The sequence below is a fragment of the Danio aesculapii genome, chromosome 1 (genome assembly GCF_903798145.1).
Source record: "Danio aesculapii chromosome 1, fDanAes4.1, whole genome shotgun sequence".
Taxonomy (NCBI): domain Eukaryota; kingdom Metazoa; phylum Chordata; class Actinopteri; order Cypriniformes; family Danionidae; genus Danio; species Danio aesculapii.
Genome location: NC_079435.1, coordinates 29623657 through 29647447, shown reverse-complemented (window position 1 = coordinate 29647447; position 23791 = coordinate 29623657). Strand labels below are relative to the sequence as shown.

Below are 23791 nucleotides of genomic sequence, written 5' to 3'. Positions count from 1 at the left end.
ATGGGTTATGGCTGTAATGAACCGCCAACTATTCCAGCATGTTTTACACAGTGGATACACTATCCACTGTGTAAAACATGCTGGAATAGTTGGCGGTTCATTCCACTTTGGTGACCCCTGAAAAATAAAGGAACTAACCGAAAATAAAATGCAAACAGTAAAAAAATGTAGAAATATTTTGCTTATTGCAACCTCCTCTGGCATGTTTTAAAATTTCAAGTATTTAGGCAATGGATAAATGATAAATCCTGAATATCATGCTGTTCTCTATAACAGCCCACTTCGTCTTCTATTTACCACACAAAACGGTAACAGAGAAAAAAGGAATTTCATCAAAAGTCTGTTTAATGTTGATGTTCTGTTTTCAATGACACTAAAACCAAAAGAAAGACACATAACTGTTGATACAGTACTATTGAGTTTCTAACAGACATAAAAATTGTGTAATAGCAAAAAAGAGAAGAGAATCAAGAGCAAAAACAGTACTGGATGCATTCAATAATTATAAAAAAAACAAACTATTAAAAACCCAATTGTGTCCATTTTTACTCCTTAGATGTTAACTCGAGGTCTTCCTGGAACTACCTAGTAGATGAGCTGAAAGAAAATGTTTGTGATTATATGGAATAGTATGATGGCTCTAAATGCTCGTATATCAACGGTCAAGCTTGGGTTTTTTGGCCTCTGGTTCTGACTCAGGTATAGGTACACTGACACCAGGGATCTGAGGAAAAAAAGGAAAGACACACATTAGAAGTTTGATTTCAGTGGCAGGGCTGTAAAAAAAGTTATAAAATCTCTTTTAATAAAAATCACATGACTTTAACGCACCTACAGGAATTTATTGGTTAAAAGTGTTTCCATCATGGTTTGTGCATTGTTTTAATCAAATAAAAAATATATATCGTACATATTTGATCAAGCAATTTTATTTGGTAATACAGGATGCGTAGAAAAATAGGTGGATTGAAACAACTATTGAGAGTGGTTGAGCTCAAGCCTTGTGTACTGCACTATAAGCTTTTTGTCTATACAGAGTGAGCTGAGCTGCTAAAAGAAGAAAAAAAACTACACAAACAAGGTTAATTCTATACATGAGTTTGCTTAAAATAATATTCTTAACATTTGAAAGGTCCACTATAAACATTGAAAGTCAGCATTGTCTAAATAATGGAATATCATGTATTTTTGTTTGTACTTATGTTCTTATGTTTTATTTAGTCATTTAAACTCAAGATGTGTGTAAATGAATTGTTGTTCAATGTTTTAAATCAATGTTGCATTTTTGTTGAAGGTTAACTGAAAAGACCATGCCCTTAAAATTCAATTCAATCTTAATTCCATCAAGTTCCAATAGAATCCTGTGCACCATTGGTTATAACCACCTCTGAGGATAGTGGGGGTCGTGAGTCAATGGAATTGTTATTTTGGTGGTCATGAGCTCAAAAGTTTGGGAACCCCTGCGCTGGTCATCAGTTGGAGAACTTGCCTAAACCTCCTGTATTCCATGGAGCCATAAAAAAAGTTGCAATGAATGTAAAGAAAGAAAGAAAGAAGCATACCACAGGCTCAGTGAGCGCCATTCTGATCCTTTGATGCTGCATGTTGGAAGCATCAAGGCTAATTGTGACCTTGACTCGATCAAAGATGCGGAAAGTGTGTTCTTCCACTTTAAGCGTAGGACCCTGAGAAAAAAAAAAAGAAGCACCTGGTGAATATCAGCTAACATCAGGCTAATGTTGCCTGCTTACAGGTTACACAGATTGATGTCAAGAGTTAAACTTACCTCCGTGTCAAAGCTGAGACGAGGACTGGGTTTGTCCTTGTTTTCAAAGAACACCGTGCCCTCCAAACCAAATTTAGGGATGAGGATGATGATGGCATTTTTTCTCACAAACAGAATAAAGCCTTCTTCATTTATGATTCCCTTATTCTTGAAAAATAGCTGAAGGGTCAAGATGACAGAAATCATATTAAAACAAAAACAAAGCATTTAAACATTTACTCATGGAAATACTTGTTGGAAAAAACCCTGTAGTGCCACTGCAAGTCACTACAGGACTTCTAAACTTTTATTTTTTATAATTATTTTTTAGGGGTTTTCACCAATATTTTGCCAGGACAGTAGAGAGAATTGACAGGAAAGTGTGGGAGCAGAGAGAGGAAGGATCAGCTAAGGAACTTGAGGCGGGAATCGAACCCGGGTCGCCACGAACACCGGTCTGCATATGTCGGTGCACTTTCCACTACGCCATAGGCGCAGACCAGGACTTCTAAACTTTTACAACTTAAGATATACATATTATAATCAATTTCAACAAAGTTACCACGTATGGTTAGTCTGACCGATAAAGGGTTAAGCTAGGTATTTTTTGAATTGGTGTTGGTAAGTGTTTGAACTAGTGCTGCGCAATGTATAGCTTCATCATCGATATCGTAATGTGCAAAGCTGCAAGTCACATTGCAGGATCTGGAATGTTGAGTTGGGACTATAATAATAAACACCACAGTTCAGAACACTTCATTGGTGGGGTCATCGCAAATCTTGTCCCTGATACAGGGAAACATTTTCATTTAGATGTGTTTTTAAAATATGTGACTGCGTAAGAATCCAAGCAAATTTAATATAGGAAATTATATAGTTTGAAGATTTAACAAAGATCAATTCTATTATTTTATTTATACAATTACAACTACACAGTTATTTTACATATGATTATTGAATTTCTTTAAAGCATTCATTATTTAATATATTTATTTCAGCGCTTTGTTAAATTTTATTAGTCTATGCTTATCATTTGTTTAATGTAATTTATGCAGATGTGCTCCCCTATACAAAATAATTTAAATCAATCTAAAATTACGAATTCTTTCCAAAAAGGGTTATAAGCAATTTAGTGAAAACAATGCAATATGTATCGCAGACAAACAAAATATTGCAATGTCAATTTTCTTCCAACATCATGCAGCTATAGTTGGTACTGACCTGAGTGTGGAACGCCACTGAGGCTCTCTGTGCGTATTGGGCCATTTTGTGTCTGTAGTTGATGTTGTTGCATAAGGCCGACTGCTTATGCTTGTCCATCAAATCTGGGTATGTGCTGTCTGCATTAATAGCCACCGCTAACAAACGGTGAACTATGATATCAGCATATCTACAAAATACAACATAAGTCTAAATTTTCAGTCAAGAGGACCTGGCATGTGAAGAAGTACATCAATTTCATCAGCATAATTTCATTTCATCCATACAATCCCAGTGGACGAATCATCTGTGAAATTTGACATTTTCAGCCAACTCATGTTTTGATTGCAGGGTCAGGTTTACAGTTGGCATAAATGTAAGCTTAAAGTGCTTAGTTCACCGAAAAAGTGATTTTCCTACATTTAGGAGATATTGGGTCCTATCATACACTCGACGCAATAAGGCGAAAGGACATGTTTGGTGCAATTTGTTGCTTTTTTTCGACCAACACAACCCTAATTTTCAGATTTTGTAACACATAAATAGCAAATCCATTTGCACCACTTTGTAGACTAATGGGCATGCTGGTCTAAAATAGAGGTGTGTTGTTGGCGCATTGCTATTTTGAGGAACTGAAATAGACCGTGCCATTGACCAACTAAAAGCAGGCTAAAGTCCGTAGCAGAGCGTGTTAGTAAAGCGCCTATGCAGGCGCAAACGCTTAATACACACAGGATGTACAGCAATACACAAATATCAGTACATATGAAATAATTAAAGGATTAAAATGTCACAAAAATAATTATTTTCTGCATAATAATAAAAACCACTGCATCCATGCCTTTTTTCAGTGCATTCATGACAATTTACATTTCTATAACGTTATTATTAGAAGTATTATTTATTATATGCATATTTATATTTGTTTTATCAAAAACAAGTTTAGATTTGTCCACCTGTCAGGTTTTAGACATATACATCACCATACGGGGCATAAGAATAGGACGTGTGTTTGGATATAACCACACTTCATTATTGTTCATTCATTCGCTTGCTGGATATTAGAACTAAATTTAGAAATAGTTTTGAAACAAATCTTTGCGCTTAACTAATGAAGACAAATATGTAGGCTAACAGATGTCTTCAGTTGAGCGCATACAACACTGTTTCCTTCTCCAGGAAAGTAAAGGAGTAAAGAGTAAAAGTAAACAGAGAGTAAAGAGGCTGAATGAAGAAGGCTCATTCTAGATCCTCGTGCTGCAGGTCTATTTAACAGTTTTCTCGCTAGTGAAGCGTTCAGTTTATCCACTTACAATGTCCACCAATAATAGCAAATGCTATTAATGCTTGTAAATAGCAAATGCACCATGGCGTGATGCAACTGACACAATGACTCATGGCACAATGCAACTGACAGAATTGGGAGATAAAAGTCTAAATAGTTTGAGACTCTGATTGGTTGAGCACGTTATGCTCAAAACACACCCATAACTCATTAAGAGAATATGCACAACCCTTTTAGACCATGTGCTGCAGCGCAAACCATATTTTCCATCCTTAAATTAGCAAAAGTGGATTCGGACACACCCTTAATGCTTTTGCGCCATGTGATTTAGACTTTGCACATAGATTGTTACAATAGAGCCCTTAATGTCGTCATTAAAAAATTGTGTAATCACTAACTCACTTTTTATTTTGTTACAACTCCATTTGACAACAAGGAAGATATTTTGAAGAAAGATAAAAAGAATCCTGTAAATAGTTACAGGATTCTTTTTATCTTTCTTCAAAATATCTTACACATTATGGATGTCACTGGTTACAGGTTAAGCTTTCTTCAAAATGTCTTTCGTTGTGTTAAACAACAACAACAAAGAACTGAAATCACATGAGAGTGAATACATTTTCATTTTTAGATTAACGGTTTAACATGATGTGAGACAAACAAGTCTGAGCTTCAATGTCAAGAATAAAACATTTTGGTGGCTGGTGTGAAAACCATGACCCTTTGCAACACTGTTCACCGTAGTGTCCATCCTAGTGCATCCCTAGTTTAACAGATTGGTAATAATCTGATAACCATTAGTAACAATATTTTGTGGGTTCCTAATTTGAAAGTGTAAGCTTTAGTTGATTAATTGTTCAATATAAAATCAAAGAGATAGATTGTTTTTCTAAAAGCCACAGTTCCTGTTCATCTGAAAAAGACAGACTTGAATCTGGGATAGCAGGAGGGGAAGTAAATTACGAGAGAACTCTTTCAATTGAATAAATAGCAGTTTTCGAGTGCACCTCACCTTCTGATAGGTGATGTGAAGTGTGTGTAAATAGGTGATGCCAGGCCATAGTGGTGGAAATCACTGTCCATTCCTGAGCAGAAATACACAGCCTGCATCATGCAGCGGGTAGCCAGAATCCTCAGAAGAGTGTTGAAATAGGCAAAGCTCTCAATCGTTGCATTGTTTAGAGAATCAGCCAGAGCTTTTGCAGAATCTGTGTGGATCTCCAGATCCTGGATGACAAGAACAGCAGGGCAGAAATGTCAATGAAACTGGCACAAATTATGCATACATACAAAGTTTCTGATTTAATCAGCATATTGAATCAACATTTTGTATATTGGTGCAATCATGTCATCATTTGAATCAACATCAACCATCCACTTGTTCCAAACCTCTGAATTTCTCTCCTTTCTTTTTTTCTTGAACACAAAAGAGGATATTTTGAAGAATATTGGTAACCATTTTAATGACTACCAAAAGTCAATGGGTACCAGAAATCGTTCTTCAGTAAAATCTTTAGTGATCAACACAAAAAACAAGCTCAGAAAGGTTTGGAACCACTTGAAAATACATAAAGTAAATGGTGAGTAAACATTCATTTAGACAATCCCTTGTAACTGCACTGACTAGCTTGTCTAATGTTAGCCAGGTAATGGTGCTGATACTGGTGAAATTGTATTATTGTATAGTCAGTGGCATAAAAAGGGCCACACATGAACCATTTCTTATTATAATTGAAAAGCAATTAACAATATTGCGTCATCTCTCTCTCTCTCTCTCAATGAGAAGCAGAGAGTTCCTTTGTCAGAGATGCCAGGTCCAAGAACATGTTCAACTCGAATAAGTAGCTCAATTTTTGAGGCAATAGCATCTGCCAAAATAACTCAAGGAGCAATATATCACTGAAGGGATGGTAAAAGGTGTAATCATTAGTACTTGGTAGTCTGAAACATTTTAAACTACTGAAACAACCTCCAAACCACCTTAGTCTTGATAGGATTAGTTCAAAATTAAATTGCGTGCATCCACTCTTCAGTTTTGTTTGATGTTTATTAGAGTCTCATGACAGAACCTCTAAATATAAATTCTAGTGCTATAATGCGGCACCCAACTAAATAAAGCAAAAAAAGTCTGACATTGGTTTCATCTATTTTTGGCAATTGCGTGTTTGGTACATCAGCAGTATGATGATCCATAGCTAAAACTCTCCTCTCCTTCTGTACCCGTTCAACTTAACTCTAGAACACAAAACAGGCTTGTGTTCTGTTCTGTTAGACATACATTTGATAAACATGTCATGTGTTTAGATTACAGTATTTTAAAAATAAAATAAGAAATGATAGAGTTTCTGCCCACCCTGGACTTTGCAGCCTTGATGAGGATGTCGTAGTTTGACGGTGGCGGTGCAGGATGTTTCCTCAGCAGGGCGCATTCTGAGAACTCATCATAGATCTTCTGTGCTACTGAGATATTCGCCAACAACATGAATTCTTCTACCATAGAGTTAGTCTCCCTGGGGAAGATAACATTCATTAATTTTTCTAAATAAAGTCAGTTTAAAACAAGTAATTGAATTATTTTTCAACATAAATAACTAGCAACGTTCCAGACTGAGACCAAATGGTCATATTAAAAAAACAAAACAAAAAAAAACAAAGCTACTTGTTTAAATCACACACCGCAAGGACCATTTTTCAGCTCAGTTTAGAAGAATAGAGTGCTGTATAAGCAAGAGCAAATACATACTGTTGAACCAGTCATTTACAAGACAAATAAACAGATTGAAGACCAAGCAGGAAGTGTTAACAAATGACTAATTAAACTAGTTTAAAGCCAAATAAAGCACTGATCCTGAAAACAGATGAAACAATAGTAGAGTCTCAATTCAGAGATTGTGAACTTCAAATGCAAGTCCTTCAACATCCACACGCACTCAACTGTGTGTTCAGAAATAAGATGGTTGAGTCTACAGAGGACTGATCTTGACAACTAGCCACCATGGCCAGTATCGTTAATGAGCGGCAATAACGTTTGAACTGACTTTTGATTTTAAAACTTAAATAAAATAATCTGAAGGCAAACAAGGTTCCAAAACTGTTTAAACGTATAGGCCAAAGTAAATATATGTGCACATAAAAATGTAAACGTCTATAAAATTACAATTACAGAAATGTCATAGAGCTTTTGTTTATAATTTGTTTAGTTAGAAACTGTCATTTGCAATTTTCTTTTAAAAACATCAGCGCAATGAATGTTTGAGGCTGTGAAGGATCCACTGATAGTATCCTTCATTACTTGGGAAACATTTGACAGTCTCTGAATTGAGAAAGCCTTCATTGCACCACAGTGACACAAATGGCATCAAATGCGTCTTTTGGAGGATGCAGTGTCATTTTAATTTTAGAGATTCTGGTTCCGATTTCCCTCATTGAATCCAGTTTTTAATTGATTCTCAGTTCCAATTACAAATGTTTAATTAAATTCAAATACTTGGCTTTATTCTTTTATTAATGGCACACTTATGTTATAACAAGTTGGATGTAACAGTTAAAGGTATAGTTCAACCCCCGCCACCCCCTGCCAACCCCATTTGCACAAATGACATTATTGACTTAGACAATAGCAACTCAAATTTCAAATAAAGTCTTAGTACACACTTTAATCACAAAAAAGGCAACCTTTCTTTTCTTTTTTGAGCAAGATGCTAATAGTCTAATCCGATTCAATAATTTATGTTCAGCTAAAAGTGCTCCTGCCAGACCCAGAGATTGGCTGAATGGATTCAAAAATGGTACAACTCAACTGTTTAACTGTATTGGACATGACCCTACAGTGCAACCAAACCAGATGTTGGCGTCAGCAACTTCAGACCTTACTGACTTGATATGTTTAGACCTTACATGTTATTCTGGAGCCCAGAATATGAAAAGAAATAACATAATTAACATTTCAAAAGCTCACATTAGTTCTTTGGTCTGCAGATCTATGGGGTCATGCGTTTCGCTGTCAATGTGGAAGCGTACTTCAGGAGAGGACAGCGTCAGTGCTCTGAAAAAACAACATCAGTAAAGAGAGCCATGTAAAGATTTAAAAAAAAAATCATAATCATGTTTAAAAATCACAGATCTAGTAAAATGGACATACCCTTTATCAATTCTCTGGGCCTTTAAGATCTTAGCTAGTTTGTTAAGGCCCCGCAGACTCGTTGTGATGTCGTCATTCATGGTGGTGTCATCAATCCTCATCTGTGCTTCTGCATATGTAAGTGAGGCCTAATGCAAAAAATAAATAAATACATTAATAAAATAAAAATAAAATTCCTTACACTGGACAGACCGTTGTTCACAATTATTTTTTGAAAATTAAATGCAGAAAACCTTAGAGTTAATGACACTCTTGGTAAAGTGAGTTTTGATGATTTCAGCCCTATGGTTCATCTCCCAAATACAAGAGAATGCCAACCTGAGAGAGGAAGAAGCTCATTAGAAACTGGATGTTTTTACACTTGATTTGCAATTATAGAATTAAAAAAAATCTGAGTGTGTACAAAAGGTAACCACTCATGTAATAAAAGCTTCACAAAAAACACACCTCTCAACGTTGGACCGCAGAGAGCACAAGTTGGAACTCAGCAGTTCAGGAACCATGTCTATTCTCTGTCAAAACAAAGGACAATAGGAATTCAGAAATTATTACAATAAACTGAATAAAGGCAGAGTATCCGTTTAATAACTCAACACATTTTTGTGGAATGATATTATATTTATTTTACATAAATCTGTTAAAGGAATAACATTTATTTTAAATAATTAAAGCATGCACAATGTAAAGCAATTATCTCAGATATCAAGTTTATGATTAAAACTAAAAATGAAATCTAACAATAATTAATCACAAATTTAGCAATGGATATTATTTTTCAAATATTTTCCAAGTGATTTTTAACAGAGCTAGGAAGACTTCACAATATTTCCTAATTTTTTTCCCATTTCTTTTTGTTTGGATGTTTTTTCAGTATTGTTATGTGCCTTATATTAATTTTCATTTACACAGAACAAACTACTGTAGTCCAATGACTTGCCTAATTAACCAAAATTAACCAAGTTAAGCATTTAAATTGCTTTATAAGCAGAGCACTAGCATATTTCAAATTAACTAGTAAAATATTATAAACTGTCATCATGGCAAAGACAAAATAACTTATTAAAATTTGTTCTAAAACAATATTGTTTAAAAATGTGTTTAAATCTTCTCTCCGTTATTTACTATTAAATAATTAAACTATTAACTTGCGAAACATAAAAAAAAAAACAATTTCACAGGAGGTAATTCTAACAATGTTGTCTTCAACTGAATATTTATTAGAATTAGTTGTACTAAACAAAGGCTACTTCGAAACAGCTATTGGTAAATACAGATTTTTCTTCTTTTTTTTTTCATTTCAGTGCATGAGAACATCCTTATAAGTGTTGCTTCATTTCATGAATAAATACCTTTCCACAAAGGTAAACCGTGGTGCCTCTGTTTGCAGCCTCTTGATCTAGTGCATTTCCTGGCCGAATAAAATGGCTGACATCTGCTATGTGAACTCCAACCTATAACAAAATCACAGCATTTAATGCAAAAACTCAAAAGAACAGCACTGCTACATTCTATTTACCTCATGTGACACTTTACAAAAACTGCTATACCTCCAAATTTCCATTCTCCAGTTCCCGACAATGAAGAGCATCATCAATATCTGTACATCCCGGAGGATCCACACTGCACACACAGAGATGTCTGATATCTGCCCTGACCTTCAGATCCTGAGAAATTACAGATAAACATTAAGCCTTGTGCATTTCGGCAGTTATCAAAAAACATTTTTACACAATTAACCCTTTTAGAATACCTCCTCTGTAATACCCCAGGGCATCTTGGGAAGGAAGCTGAGAACAGCCTGAGAGAAGGGTTGGTGAGGAACATCATGCTCTAGAAGAAGCACCTCGGTCTCTGTCTCTTTATCTCCAGCGGTGCCAAGGTTTTTCACAAAGTGACCCTGAGAGACATCGAGAAGTGATTTAGGAAATGATTAGTGAGTGGAATGTTATCATACATGTTCCCAGATAGCAGTTTTGTTTGAATCATAAATAATCTTCATAGCTACATTACTTTACATTAAAATACTGCAAAAAGGAAGACAAAAATCATTGACACTCACATTTGGGTATCTGGAGTGTTTAGGCCATCCATCTATAGCAACCATAATCCTCTGTCCAATCAGAGTGGCAGCTTGTCTGGTCTCAATGCGGATTCGTGGGATTCTTCGGTCTGCTGGAGTGAAAAGGTGTCTTGTTGCCTGGTGTTCAAATTCAAAATACAAAAAATAAAGTAAATGCACCAAAAAAGGGATATAATATTCGACACACATTTTTTGGGTCATTTTGCCTTGTAAGATTGTGTGTCAAGCTACATAGACCAATATCCAGACATTATTTTAGCTACAACTGAATTATGTTTGTATGCGTTCATTTTATTGTAGAAAGTATACAGTAGTCAACATTTGAAGTGGAAAATTGTGCCAAGACAAGAACGGATGTCGTTCAATTGTTTTAGGACAGTGGTGCTCAACCCTGTTCCTGGAGATCGACCTTCCTGCAAAGTTTAGCTCCAACCCTGATCAAACCCACCTGAACCAATTAATTAGGACCTGAACAGCACTTGATAATTACAGGCAGGTGTGTTTGATATGGCTTGCAACTGAAATCTGCAGGAAGGTCGATCTCCAGGAAAAGGGTTGAGCACCCCTGCTTTAGGAGAACTTTGTTCAAAGGTTGAGATTCACTTCAAATGTTGACTACTGTATACAATGTCCGTCCAAAAAAAGTCCACTCCAAACATGTTTGATATGATCGGAGGAGCTACGATTTGTCTTTAGCAAGATTGTGACGTGCAAGATTCTATCTTTAAATGGCTCACTTCACCAGTTAATCTGCGATGAGAATCGGAACCGATCAAGGTCCTCGACAAGATTTCATCCCCAATTCTCTAAAGGTGAAAATCAGGCATAAATCAGGCCTGTAGTCTGAGCCCAGCTTTATTTAACCCTAAGGGCTTATTCACACCGAATGAGTCTTTGGTTCTAAAAATGTGGTTCAGAATGGTTTTTAAAAAAAAAAAAAAAAAGAGAGAGAGAGAGAACAGCATAAGGCACGAGCGTATTTAGACAGTCACAGAGAGCCCCTGTAAACAGAAGCATGCAATGAAACCCTGCCTCTGAGTTCTTCTGATTGGTCCACTGCTGTAAAACTGACAGTGGTGAGATGTGCTACGTGTGAAAGCTGAAGCTCTTTTAACCTCACATGGTGTTTAAAATACGTCATGCACACAACACATTAAAAAGACGCGAGACATGAGCGTAATGGTCACACACATCAGTCAAGCGCATGCTTACATTAACCAATAAAAAAGTAGCACTTTGGAGAGGAAAAGCACATTTGTGTAAAGTGCCCCCATGTCCAAAGACACATCCTGTTGTCATGGAAAACATGATGATTGTTTCAAAAGGGCCAAATTATTGACAAGCATCAAACAAAGAAAAAGTAAATGAAAAGGTCATGTAGTCTGATAAGTTCCGCTTTACCCTGTTCCAGAGAGATGGGTGCATCAGGATGTAAAAAGAGAGTCAGAGAAAGTGATGTACCAATCATGCATTGTGATCAGGGCTTGACATTGACACATGTCAACCCTTCCAAATGTCAAAAGATTTCAGCTGTGGCGGGTTAGACAGGTGATATGCGCTCTCATTTGCTGGCATGAAGCAAATGTGCCTGGAAACGCAACTGCTGCGACCGGTTCTCTTTGAAATATACTGGACAAAAGTGATGATTGTGCAACCACAGTCCTGCTGCTTTCAAGAGCTCCAGATGTTTTTAAATAATTTCTTTTTGTAAGCAGCAGCAGCAGTTGCCACTTTCACTTTAACCATTCTTTGAACAGATTATTAATAGGCCTAACATTAACCGTGCTTGATCATCCTTTTACCATCACACATGGTATGTTTTTCACCTGCTTTCTTTTGCTTAGTTACTTTTGTTAATATATTTTAAGGGCATCCCGATGGCGCAGTGGGTAGCGTGATCGCCTCACAGCAGGAAGGTCGCTGGGTCAGTTGGCATTTCTGTGTGTAGTTTGCATGTTCTCCTCGAGTTCACGAGGGTTTCCTCCGGGTGCTCCGGTTTCCCCCACAAGTCCAAAGACATGTGGTACAGGTGAATTGAGTAAGCTAAATTGACCGTAGTGTATGTGTGTGAATGCAAGAGTGTTTGGGTGTTTCCCAGTGTTGGGTTGTAGCTGGAAGGGCATCCGCTGCTTAAAATATGCTGGATAAGTTGGCAGTTCATTCGGCTGTGGCGACTCCTGATGAATAGAGGGACTAAGCCGAAAATAAAATAAATGAATGAATGTGGTTTAATCATCATTTTTTACATTAACATTGCTTTATAGGAGATTAACGAACCATTTATGTGTAGTTAACTGGTGATCTAAGAGACCATTAGCCAGGACAGAATTTAAATGTCAATTTTTTTTAAAGAAAAGTTGAGGAATAAGAAGTGCGTGTATACAACTATATTTAGCTTTTTTTAACACATTATTTCAAATTTGTAGCTACGAAATAATTATGTATTTATTTTTGTTGTGGTATGAGATAAATTTGGTAAATTCTTAGTGTTGAGCCCTGTAAAGGCATGTGAATTAAAAGGTAATTGCAATGCGACATTATGAAACCATTAGCCATTTGCTCATGCGCACTGAGCAAGTTTAAACACAACAAAAAAATTAAATTAAATGAAGGAGGAGGCATGTGAACACAAAATCTAAATCAAGATCAAGTAATTTAACATGTCGAAGTCAAATTTATGCGTATAAAATATATTTTCCCAACAACAAAATTGTGGCTAGTAATGTTGGAAATCTCCTAGACACAGTGGCTAGCGATCAAAAAAGTTAATGCTAAGCTCTGATTGTGCCTACCGTACTGCAGTTGGTCCGGTTCAGCATCGTATGAGGTCAGCTGACTACCCGAATAGCATAAAGCGCCAGCTGCTTTTCAAAACTAAGCTCCGAATTGATTCAAGAGAGAATAGGAAGGCATTTTGAAAATCTCAGAATCGATGCTGAATGGATTTCTTGCCACAGCTCTAATCTCTAGGGCAGATATGCCAACAATACAAATAATATAAGCAAAGAAGGTACACTGTTACCTCTTTGATCTGTGACTGCGAAAGCATCCCACAGAAAGGCCTCCAGTTCCTCTTTATGATGCCCACAACTCTTCCAGTGGGTTTTAGGACACTAGACTCTGACGCTACGCTCTTCAACTACAACACAAGAGAATACACACGTAACAAAAGCTTTGCACAGGTAACAACATTTATATAAACACAGAGTGCATTATTATTATTATTATTATTAATTCTACTACAGTAAAAGATACTATACTGCTTTTTAAACAAAACCTTTCTGATCAAGCAACAGGCCAACTATTGTTTTGACAAAAGCTTGTTCTAGTATGAACCAATGATCTTTATATTGGACTTAACCTACTTTACTGTCATTCTCATCTTCTTCAGCGTCTTCATCATTTGGATTATCATCCTGAAGGACAACAGATGATGGAGCAACCCAGCGGTCTTTCGGAAACAGTTCAACAGCCACTACATCTTGATTCACAGCCCGGTTTAAATTCTGAAGGCCTTGAAGTAGAATCTACCAAAACATACAATGTTATACTATTTTCTGCTGAAATCATATTTATTTTATCAGATAAACAATTAATGGTTGATCGTTAATCGTTGAGCTTGGTTACCTCACTGATATCCTCCCCCTCTCTATTTACAAAGACTGTCCCTTCCAGATAGTTATCACGGTTGGCATGAAATGTACCCTGAATGAATACTCCATTCTTGATGCCAGTCTGAATCCTGGATAAGGGCAGGTGTTCTGGAAAGAGCAACTTACTGCCAGTGATTTCATTCTATAGATAATAAAAGAGAAGTCATTATGTAATTAAAACAACTATATTCTTCAAAAAACATAAATAAATAAAAATCTTGTTCTTCAGTCAACACATTGTACACACTTGTTCATCAGACACCATTGCAAGCCTGTCGACAAGCTCAGGGTTGCCAACCAAACTCTTGATATACTCTTCACCTACAAAAGAAACAAATTATACAAATGAAACCAGTATTCATTTTACAATATGCAATTTCAGTTATTACAATACACTTACTTTAAAGATTAAAGGGATAGTTCACCCAATAATAAAAATTCTGTCATGATTTACTCAATCTTGACTTGTTCCAAACCAATTACAGTTGAAGTCAGATTATTAGCCCCCGTTTATTTTTTTCCCCCATTTTCTGTTTAACGGAGAGAAGATTTTTTTTCAACACATTTCTAAACATAATAGTTAATAACTCATCTCTAATAACTGATTTATTTTATCTTTGCCATGATGACAGTAAATAACATTTGACTAGATATTTTTCAAGACAATTCTATACAGCTTAAAGTGACATTTAAAGGCTTAACTAGGTTAATTAGGTTAACTAAGCAGGTTAGGGTAATTAAGCAAGTTAGTGTATAACGATGGTTTATTGACTATCAGGGAAAAAAATTGCTTAAAGGGGTTAATAATTTTGTCCCTAAAATGTTTTTAAAAATTTAAAAACTGCTTTTATTCTAGCCAAAATAAAAGAAATAAGACTTTCTCAAAAAGAAAAACATTAGACATACTGTGTAAATTCCCTTGCTCTGTTCAACATAATTTGGGAACTGTTTAAAAAAGGAAAAAAAAAATTCAAAGGGGGGCTATTTTTTTTAGATATTTTTGAAGAAAGCTTCCATAGTATGTTGTTCCTACTATGAATGTGAATAGTATCAAATATCCTTCAATATATCTTTGTTGTGTGTTTAGCAGAACCAAAAAATGTTAACTGCTTTAAAACAAGCCAAGGGTGAGTAAATGAAAAAATATTTTCAAGTTTGAGTGAACTATCCATTTAAGATTGTTTAAAATGATTATTTAAAGAGCCCATATTATGGGTTTTTGAAAATGCCCTTACATGTAGTGTGTAACACAGCTCTAAGTGAAGTGAAATATCCAGCTAAGGCTTAAATCTGTAAGTGTACAGTGTTTAAAACTATTGATTCATCTATAAAAGAGTCAACTCATAGTGCTTCAAACAAGTCGTCTTGATAACGAGTCATTAGGTGTTTCGCGATGACGCAGCTACGAAACACAAGGCGCGCAAACCCGGGAGATTTGAAACCTGCGGCCCCGCCCACTAACAAAAAAAAGTCTCTCACACACACACACACACAGACAGACACCGGTCGAATGAAGTCACGCTGTGCAGATGGATATTATTGAGTCTAATTAAAGAGGAAACCTCAGCATTATAGCCCAGCCTTGAGCAGTTCTGAGTGCGTCTGAAAACTATATGCTTTCAAAGAAGACTTCATCAGTTTGTTAAAGGAAGGATCAGTATAGACTGTCAGAACATGGATCAGTGCATCATGAATCAGTTTCTACCCCCATTTCACCAGTGTAAGTACGTGCGATTAAAATTATTGCCTCGTTTACTCTATCTTGCAAATGATGTATTTAGTTGTGTTTTGTTACTTGTAACCGTGTGTGCTGTATCAGGTTAACTCTATATTCTCATATCGCGTGTAAAGCCACGTTGAAAACGCGACGCGTGCCGCTTTGATTACGGATCGTCAGCTGTTTACACACATGCAACGGTCAAGTAATGTGTGTGTGTGTGTGTGTCTCCCCGTGTGTGTAACGCACAGGTATTCGCGGATATAACTGAGCGCCGCGCCGCCTCAATTCAGCCGCTCATTTATGGACGCGCCGGCCCTGTGTGTGTGTCTCCTCGTGTGTGTAACGCACGGGTAGTCGCGGATATAACTGAGCGCCGCGCCGCCTCAATTCAGCCGCTCCTTTATGGACGCACCGGCCCTGTGTGTGTGTGTGTGTAACGCACGGGTATTCGCGGATATAACCGAGCGCCGCGCCGCCTCAATTCAGCCGCTCCTTTATGGACGCGCCGGCCCTGTGTGTGTGTGTGTGTGTGTAACGCACGGGTATTCACGGATATAACCGAGCGCCGCGCCGCCTCAATTCAGCCGCTCCTTTATGGACGCGCCGGCCCTGTGTGTGTGTGTCTCCTCGTGTGTGCAACGCACGGGTATTCGCGGATATAACTAAGCGCCGCGCCGCCTCAATTCAGCCGCTCCTTTATGGACGCGCCGGCCCTGTGTGTGTGTGTGTGTGTGTGTAACGCACGGGTATTCGCGGATATAACCGAGCGCCGCGCCGCCTCAATTCAGCCGCTCCTTTATGGACGCGCCGGCCCTGTGTGTGTGTGTGTGTAACGCACAAGTATTCGCGGATATAACCGAGCGCCGCGCCGCCTCAATTCAGCCGCTCCTTTATGGACGCGCCGGCCCTGTGTGTGTGTGTCTCCTCGTGTGTGCAACGCACGGGTATTCGCGGATATAACCGAGCGCCGCGCCGCCTCAATTCAGCCGCTCATTTATGGACGCGCCGGCCCTGTGTGTGTGTGTGTGTGTGTAACGCACGGGTATTCGCGGATATAACTGAGCGCCGCGCCCTCTCTATTCAGCCGCTCATTTATGGACGCGCAGACCCTTTGTGTGTGTGTGTGTGTGAAAAGAGTAAGAAGACTGTGACTAGGAGGCTAGGAGATCTCCTCGCCAGTTCTTGGACTTTTTGCTCAATAAAATAGTTCGTCGTCAGTATTTTCTAGTCCATCGTCTGTGTTTACATTCACCCACTGGCAGCCAAAATCCACTGTGAAGCGTGTATGCACTGTGACTACTTTTATATTGTAGATTAGCAGCTGAGCATTTCACTCTGTCTCGCGCTGAAGCCTGTCACTGTCGACCAATCGCAGCAGGCTGCCATTGGTCCAATCAGAGCAGATTAGCTTCGCGCTGAGGATGGGTTTGGGAACAAATGAATCGCTGAACGATTCATATGGGAGTCGCTGGGATAATTAGGTAAAAATAAATGCAGATTATAAGACCATCAAAGTGTTGTTTGACCTTGCATGCATATTAGACTGTTGTTGGAGACCCTTACAACCTAAATATGACCCTATTTCATGTATAATATGGGCTCTTTAAACTAATTAAAAATTATTATTGTGATGACTTTCCTGTTAGAAAGTTTGGGGTAAGACTATTGTTTTTGAAAGATATCTCTTCTTTTGCTCATCAATTATAAGAAACAGTTTTGCATTAAATCAAAATACAGCAATAGCTTGTGAAATATGATCAGAATTTAATACTGAACAGTTTTATATATATATATATATATATATATATATATATATATATATATATATATATATATATATATATATATATATATATATATATATATATTAATGTAATGTAATCCTGTGTGTTGCCATTCCTCTAGTCTTGAATGTCAAATGATCCTTCAGAAATCACTATAAACAATTTTATTTGATTTTTTTTTTGATAAATTGAGGAAAAAAGTATTATTTGAAACATTTAGTAACATTATAAAATGTCACTAAAATGTCAAATTTCAATATATAATTCAAAATTTGAAATCATGTCATCATTTATTTAATTTTAATTATTCTCTAAACATATTGATTGATTGATTGAAGCCATTCAGAATTGTATTAGATTACCAACATTCTTCAAAATCTCTTGTTTTTGGGCTCAACAGAAGAAAGAAACTCATTTGAAGGCAAGTATGTTTTTGGTACAACGAACCCTTGCATTTCTTTAATTCTCCCAGCTCCCAATGCTTTATAAAGAAAAACAAAAGCTACATAATCTTTCCACAAAACCATTAAGAGTAATTGGAGTAATTTAATTCATAAGAACACTGAACTAAAAACAGTACTTCAAGCTTCCACGTCCACAAAACAATAGATGAAATACAAAAACAGTGTCCCTTACATCTGTACACAGTAAGACCAAACTGCTCTGCCTTTTCTTTATTGGCCCGGTCATTGGTCAACAGAACTACTTTCAATGTCCCGCCATCAGTTGCTTTAGCAAGGTGGTCAGTGTACCATTTAGCAGCGACACGGATGGCTCGATCATTGCGATCATTAGCGCTTTCACCTTGCTCTCGCTCAATGAATGTCTCCCTTTAAACAAAAATAAAGATGGGATTATACCATGAAGGGTCCTAACATTAAGCAACGGTGCTGACGATGTACTCAAGTCAAACAAAAAGCATGTTGTGAAGTTACTTGGTACAAGAAATAGTCTTTGAGGATGAGTTACCTGTGGTGCTCATTAGTAAAGGTGTAAAAGTGCTTTTCCTTTTCGTGAATAGCATCCTTGATTCTTTTGTAAACTGGTGCACTCCTGTGTCTGACCTCTTGTAAAACAGTCTGAAGAATGATGACGTTCCTGATTAGAGGATCCTCGAGGATGTCGATCTGTCAGAATTAAACTCCAAATCAGTTATGTGTCATTTAAAGCAAGACACTGCCAGCATTCAGGCTAACGGAAGGAAAACATTTATTTATATTGTATCGTGATTTACATTGACTTCCACAGTAATTATTGATTGATTGATCGATTGAAGCCATTCAGAATTGTATTAGTTTCCCAACTTTGTTCAAAATCTCTTGCTTTTGGGCTCAATGGAAGAAAGAAACTCACTTGGGAGCAAATAAGGGTGCACTCACACTATGCTATACGAACCATGCCCAGGGGCGTTTCCCAGTTCGTTTGACAAGTGTGAGTGCTCTGACTCGGGCCCAGGTGCAGTTCAGTTGGCTGGCCCTGGCTCAGTTAGCAGAGGTGTGCAAGAGCGTGGTTTGGTTGGGCTTTGGCGAGGTACGCTTGTAGAGTGAGTGCAAAGCGAGCCTGAGCCCGAAACTGAAGACGTGACGTCACTTTTACGGGACTGTTTCATATGGATTTATTATTCGTTCTTACTTTTCAATGAATGCAATCTGTCATAGTTCTTTTGTAAAAAGGGTCCTAGAGGATGTAGATCTAACAGAATTAAATTCCAAATCAGTTATGTGTCATTTAAAGCAAGACACTGCCCGCATTCAGGCTAATAGAAGGAAAACATCTACAATTATGGTATTATGCAAATTTTATTTGAATTTGTAGATTTTAATTATACCACATATCTTTTTCTCTAAATTATTATTCTGTACACTACACTAGGGCTGTACAATATATCGTGTCAGCATTGATTGCGCAATGTGCGAATCTGCAATAGTTGCATCACAGAATCAGCAATGTTGAGTTGGGATTCTGGAACCAGAAAACAGTTTTTTTTTGCATGTGACTATATAAGACTTCAAGAGATTTTAAATAATTTGGGCACTAGAAATGATCAAATATGTAGCTTTATCAAAGATTAATTGCGTTAAATTATTTCTATAAAGAAGACCATAGTAGTCAACATTTGAAGTGGATAACAAATGTTTTTTTAAAACTGTCTTGAGACAAGAATGGATGTTGTTGAATAGTTTTAGGACAACTTTGATGAAAAGTTTTAGTGTTATTTTACATTTGATCTTTTATTTTCTGTGGCCCAATACTTGTTAGACTCTCCAGAAAACCATAAAGCACTGTTTATTTAATTTGTGTCTATTTTTGTATCTTTATTTTTCTAATACGTTTATTATATTTTACGCACATTCACTGGCCTACAAATGCATCACAATCAATATTCATTCATTCATTTTTTTTTTCGGTTTAGTCCCTTTATTAATCTGGGGTCGCCACAGTGGAATGAACCGTCAACTTATCCAGCATATGTTTTACACAGCGGATGCCCTTCCAGCTGCAACCCATCACTGGGAAAGATCCATATTACACACTTGTTCACACACATACACTATGGACAATTTAGCTTGCCCATTCACCTATACCACATGTCTCTGGACTGTGGGGGAAACTGGAGCACCTGGAGGAAACCCACACAAACACACGGAGAACATGCAAACTTCAAACAGAGACGCCAATTGACCCAGCCAAGGCTCGAACCAGTGACCTTCTTGCTGTGAGGCCACAATCAATATAAAACTATGAATTCTTTGCAAATAGAGTTATTAGTCTTTTTGTTAAATTCTATTCATATGCAATATACATCACAAAAAGAGAAAATTTCGCAATGTCAGTTTTTTCAATATCGTGCAGCCCTACATACACTGAGCAACCATACTGTTCCAAGATTAAGTGTATACCTTAATGTTTTAAACTACTTTTGAGAAAAGAAAATGTCAATATAAAACAATTTATCCATTGTTATTCAGGGTAAAATTTATGAATTGAAGTAAAAATTAAACCTATTTCTAAAACAAGAACCAATTATAACAAATAATATTTGATCATATTTGATTGTATTAATTAAAAAATGAAACTTAAAGTAAAACCTTGCTTTTAAGCACAGTCATGAAGGATAAAATTGCATTTTTTTTCTAAATTAAAAATTCTAAGTTTTATTTTTGTTTTATGTATATAAAGTACTGTACTATTAATGTAGTGATTAACTTAATATATACCTCATTACATAGAAATCATATGATATATTTTATAATATTTATTCATTAATTTTCCTTCAGTTAATCTCTATTTTAGAGGTCGCCACATCGGAACGAACCGCCAACTATTCCAGCATATGTTTTACGCAGCGGATGCCCATCCAGCCACAAGCCAGAACTGGGAAACACCCATACACTATGACCCAATGGTTTATTTAATTCACCTGTAGCGCATGTCTTTGGACTGTGAGGGAAACCGGAGCACCCAGAGGAAAGCCATGCGAACACAGGGAGAACATATAAACTCCACACAGAAATGCCAACTGACCCAGCCGGGACTCGAACCAGCGAAGTTCTTGCAGTGAGGCGACAGTGCTAACCACTGAGCCACCGTGACGCCTATTTTCTAATATATCATATACATTTTTTTTGGAACAGACCAAAAATACATTTAAACAGAAACAATTCTAATGCTCAGGAGAAGAAAAAAGTATTACACTTACTGTTTGGAAACGCTTAAAAACCTGTATGACAAACCTTTTGTTCAATAGCTGAGGCACAAATTTGTGTAATGTTTTTGCTTAATCCAACATTTCTCTAAATGAATTAAATGCTTAATTTAACTAAAACAAGATCAAATCTGTATAAAATATTTTTTTGTCAGAGAACAACAAGAGTGATGTTAATAATAAATCCCCCCGTTAAAAAAAGCACTAGTGTTTTTAATTAAATGATTTGATGCAGAATTTAATACTTTTACGTTTTAATTTTAACTAAAGCAGTGACCTATTGTAATATCTTAAGTTTAAATAAATAAAACATAATTAATAAACCTAAATAAATAACAAAACACAATACAAATAACAAAAAACAGTCAGTTGTTATTTATATTTTCTGAAGTAAATCCAGAAAACAGAATTTATGGAACAATAAACAAAATATCTAAAATCAGTAAACACCTTAAACTTCAGCCAACTAACGTTGTAGATGTTTAAACCCCGCTTCATAAAGTTCCTCATGATAAAGCCTCATGATAAACATAACCTGTATATTTATAACAATCTGTACATACAAATCAACATCCAGGTTTCTTGACGAACCGCATCTGTTTAATGTTTATCATTATATATTTTTTAAATTTATTTTGTGTTGTCACTTGTCACTTTATGTACACTGGAAGCTTCTGTAGCCAAAACAAATTCCTTGTGTGTGTGAGCACACTTGGCAATAAAACTGATTCTGATTTTGATAATTTGGTATACACTGACAACACAAGAAGTCTAACGTTACTAATTCAATATCTCATTCAGATATTCTGAAGACAATGTTAGGGTTCAATTACAGAGAAGTGAATTACACATATAAAATAACAATTAAAAGAATAAGAATGTACCTGATGTAAAACCACATTTGTGTCTGGGATTAAATAGTGAGGATCTGGGCAGAGGTTGCTCTCCATACAAGTTTCTTCTTGCAGCACCGGAGCTTCATCTTTGCACTCCTTACAAACTTCACTTCCACACCAGATGTCATCTCGGAGATAATGTTCCCGTACGATTTTCAACACTCCACCAGAGCGGGTCTTCTTTACGAATGTTTTGGACTTCAACATGGTCAAGGTAATGGTAGCGACAGCGGTTTTGAAGAGCTGTTTCACCAAAACACAGCACACTCAGTGAACCCGCGTGTGCAGCCGCGCGCCACCTCTATATTGTTCCGGAGTGATTCAGCGACGCAGAGGTTCCTAGTCTTAATAAGTGTTTTCTATATTCTTTGGCTGAATTCACACATGCGCCGATAAAATGGCATCCAATGTGTTTGGAAATACTGTAAATTATTGGGAGGCTTCAAGTAGTCAGAGCATGTTTTAAAGCTGGTCTTTTACAATTCTAAAAACCGCAAAAGCTTCTATCATTTTAGCTGAGTTAATATTCACTCTATTCACCACTAGATGGCGGAAGAGTCCTTATTATTCACGAAAAGTTCGACACATCTTTGATGGCTCTAGCTCTAGTAACCTGAAAATATTTAATTACAGTATAGGTTAAGGCTACTAGCCCATGTCAAAAGATTAAACAAAACAAAAATTCGACAATCAGCTTATTTTTTAAGGAACTTGACTTGCTGTTAAGTAGAGCACAAACAGAAAGTTAATTAAAACCGCTTGTATTCAGTACATTTATGTTTCTGTGAAATAGAAGGGTGTTTCAGGTTTTCTTCTTTATTTAATGCTTAATATTTTATCATTGTTTATAATGCATATCTATGCCTAAATGATAAATGACGCAATGTAATAAATCTAGGTTATAATCAAAATAAATAGATAATAGATAATATTTAAATGCTGGGTTCCACACCATTCATACATTCATATTCATATTAAATATAAGTACATACATATAAGGTTTATAATGCACAAGGACATGTTGTTGAAGGACATGCACAAAGAAAAAGATGAAATATTTATGAAACAATCAGATTATGTAGTAGCGATTTGGATAATCGAATTCACCGTGTTAATTTATCAAAATGTAGTGGCCATATACTGTAAAAAAAAAAAAAACCTGACGAAAAACAATATTAATTCTACAATTCATTTAATCATATGATAGATGATAAAAATCATAAAAACATAAAATAAAACAAAGCAAAAATATATATATAATAGTATACTTTTTTACTTGGCTCACTTAAGGAATAATAAGTTAAAACAAACAAATAAATAAATAAAACAAATAATAAGTTTCTGTCATTTTTCACGTTATTACTTTTCTAAGAAGCTTGTTTTTATTCGACAATGAGAGGGCAGCAGAGAACCATTTAATGCGCTCATCACTTGCAAAAAAAAGACCCCTGAACGTCAAAATCGCCAGAACTCAATTTATTTATTTGTTAAAACAAAAAACAAACAAATCTGTTAACATTGGAGTAACCAATGTAATATAAGTGATTATTCAGTATCTCAA

General features: G+C 36.4%; 1 protein-coding gene across 1 annotated transcript; it reads right to left on the bottom strand.

Moving 5' to 3' along the window:
- Nucleotides 1–385: 385 nt before the first annotated feature.
- dis3 (DIS3 exosome endoribonuclease and 3'-5' exoribonuclease) lies at nucleotides 386–22515 on the bottom strand. Its single transcript, XM_056458522.1, has 21 exons — nucleotides 22219–22515; nucleotides 18598–18755; nucleotides 18265–18458; nucleotides 14372–14445; nucleotides 14099–14266; nucleotides 13837–13998; nucleotides 13494–13610; nucleotides 10451–10588; nucleotides 10142–10288; nucleotides 9939–10055; nucleotides 9741–9842; nucleotides 8839–8903; nucleotides 8625–8709; nucleotides 8392–8519; nucleotides 8209–8295; nucleotides 6604–6760; nucleotides 5263–5477; nucleotides 2987–3155; nucleotides 1787–1945; nucleotides 1563–1685; nucleotides 386–724 (listed from the first exon to the last, which is right to left on the bottom strand). Exons 1-21 carry the CDS (start codon nucleotides 22435–22437, stop codon nucleotides 656–658), a joined length of 2853 nt encoding a protein of 950 aa, XP_056314497.1. The 5' UTR covers nucleotides 22438–22515; the 3' UTR covers nucleotides 386–655.
- Between the last annotated feature and the right edge of the window lie 1276 nt (nucleotides 22516–23791).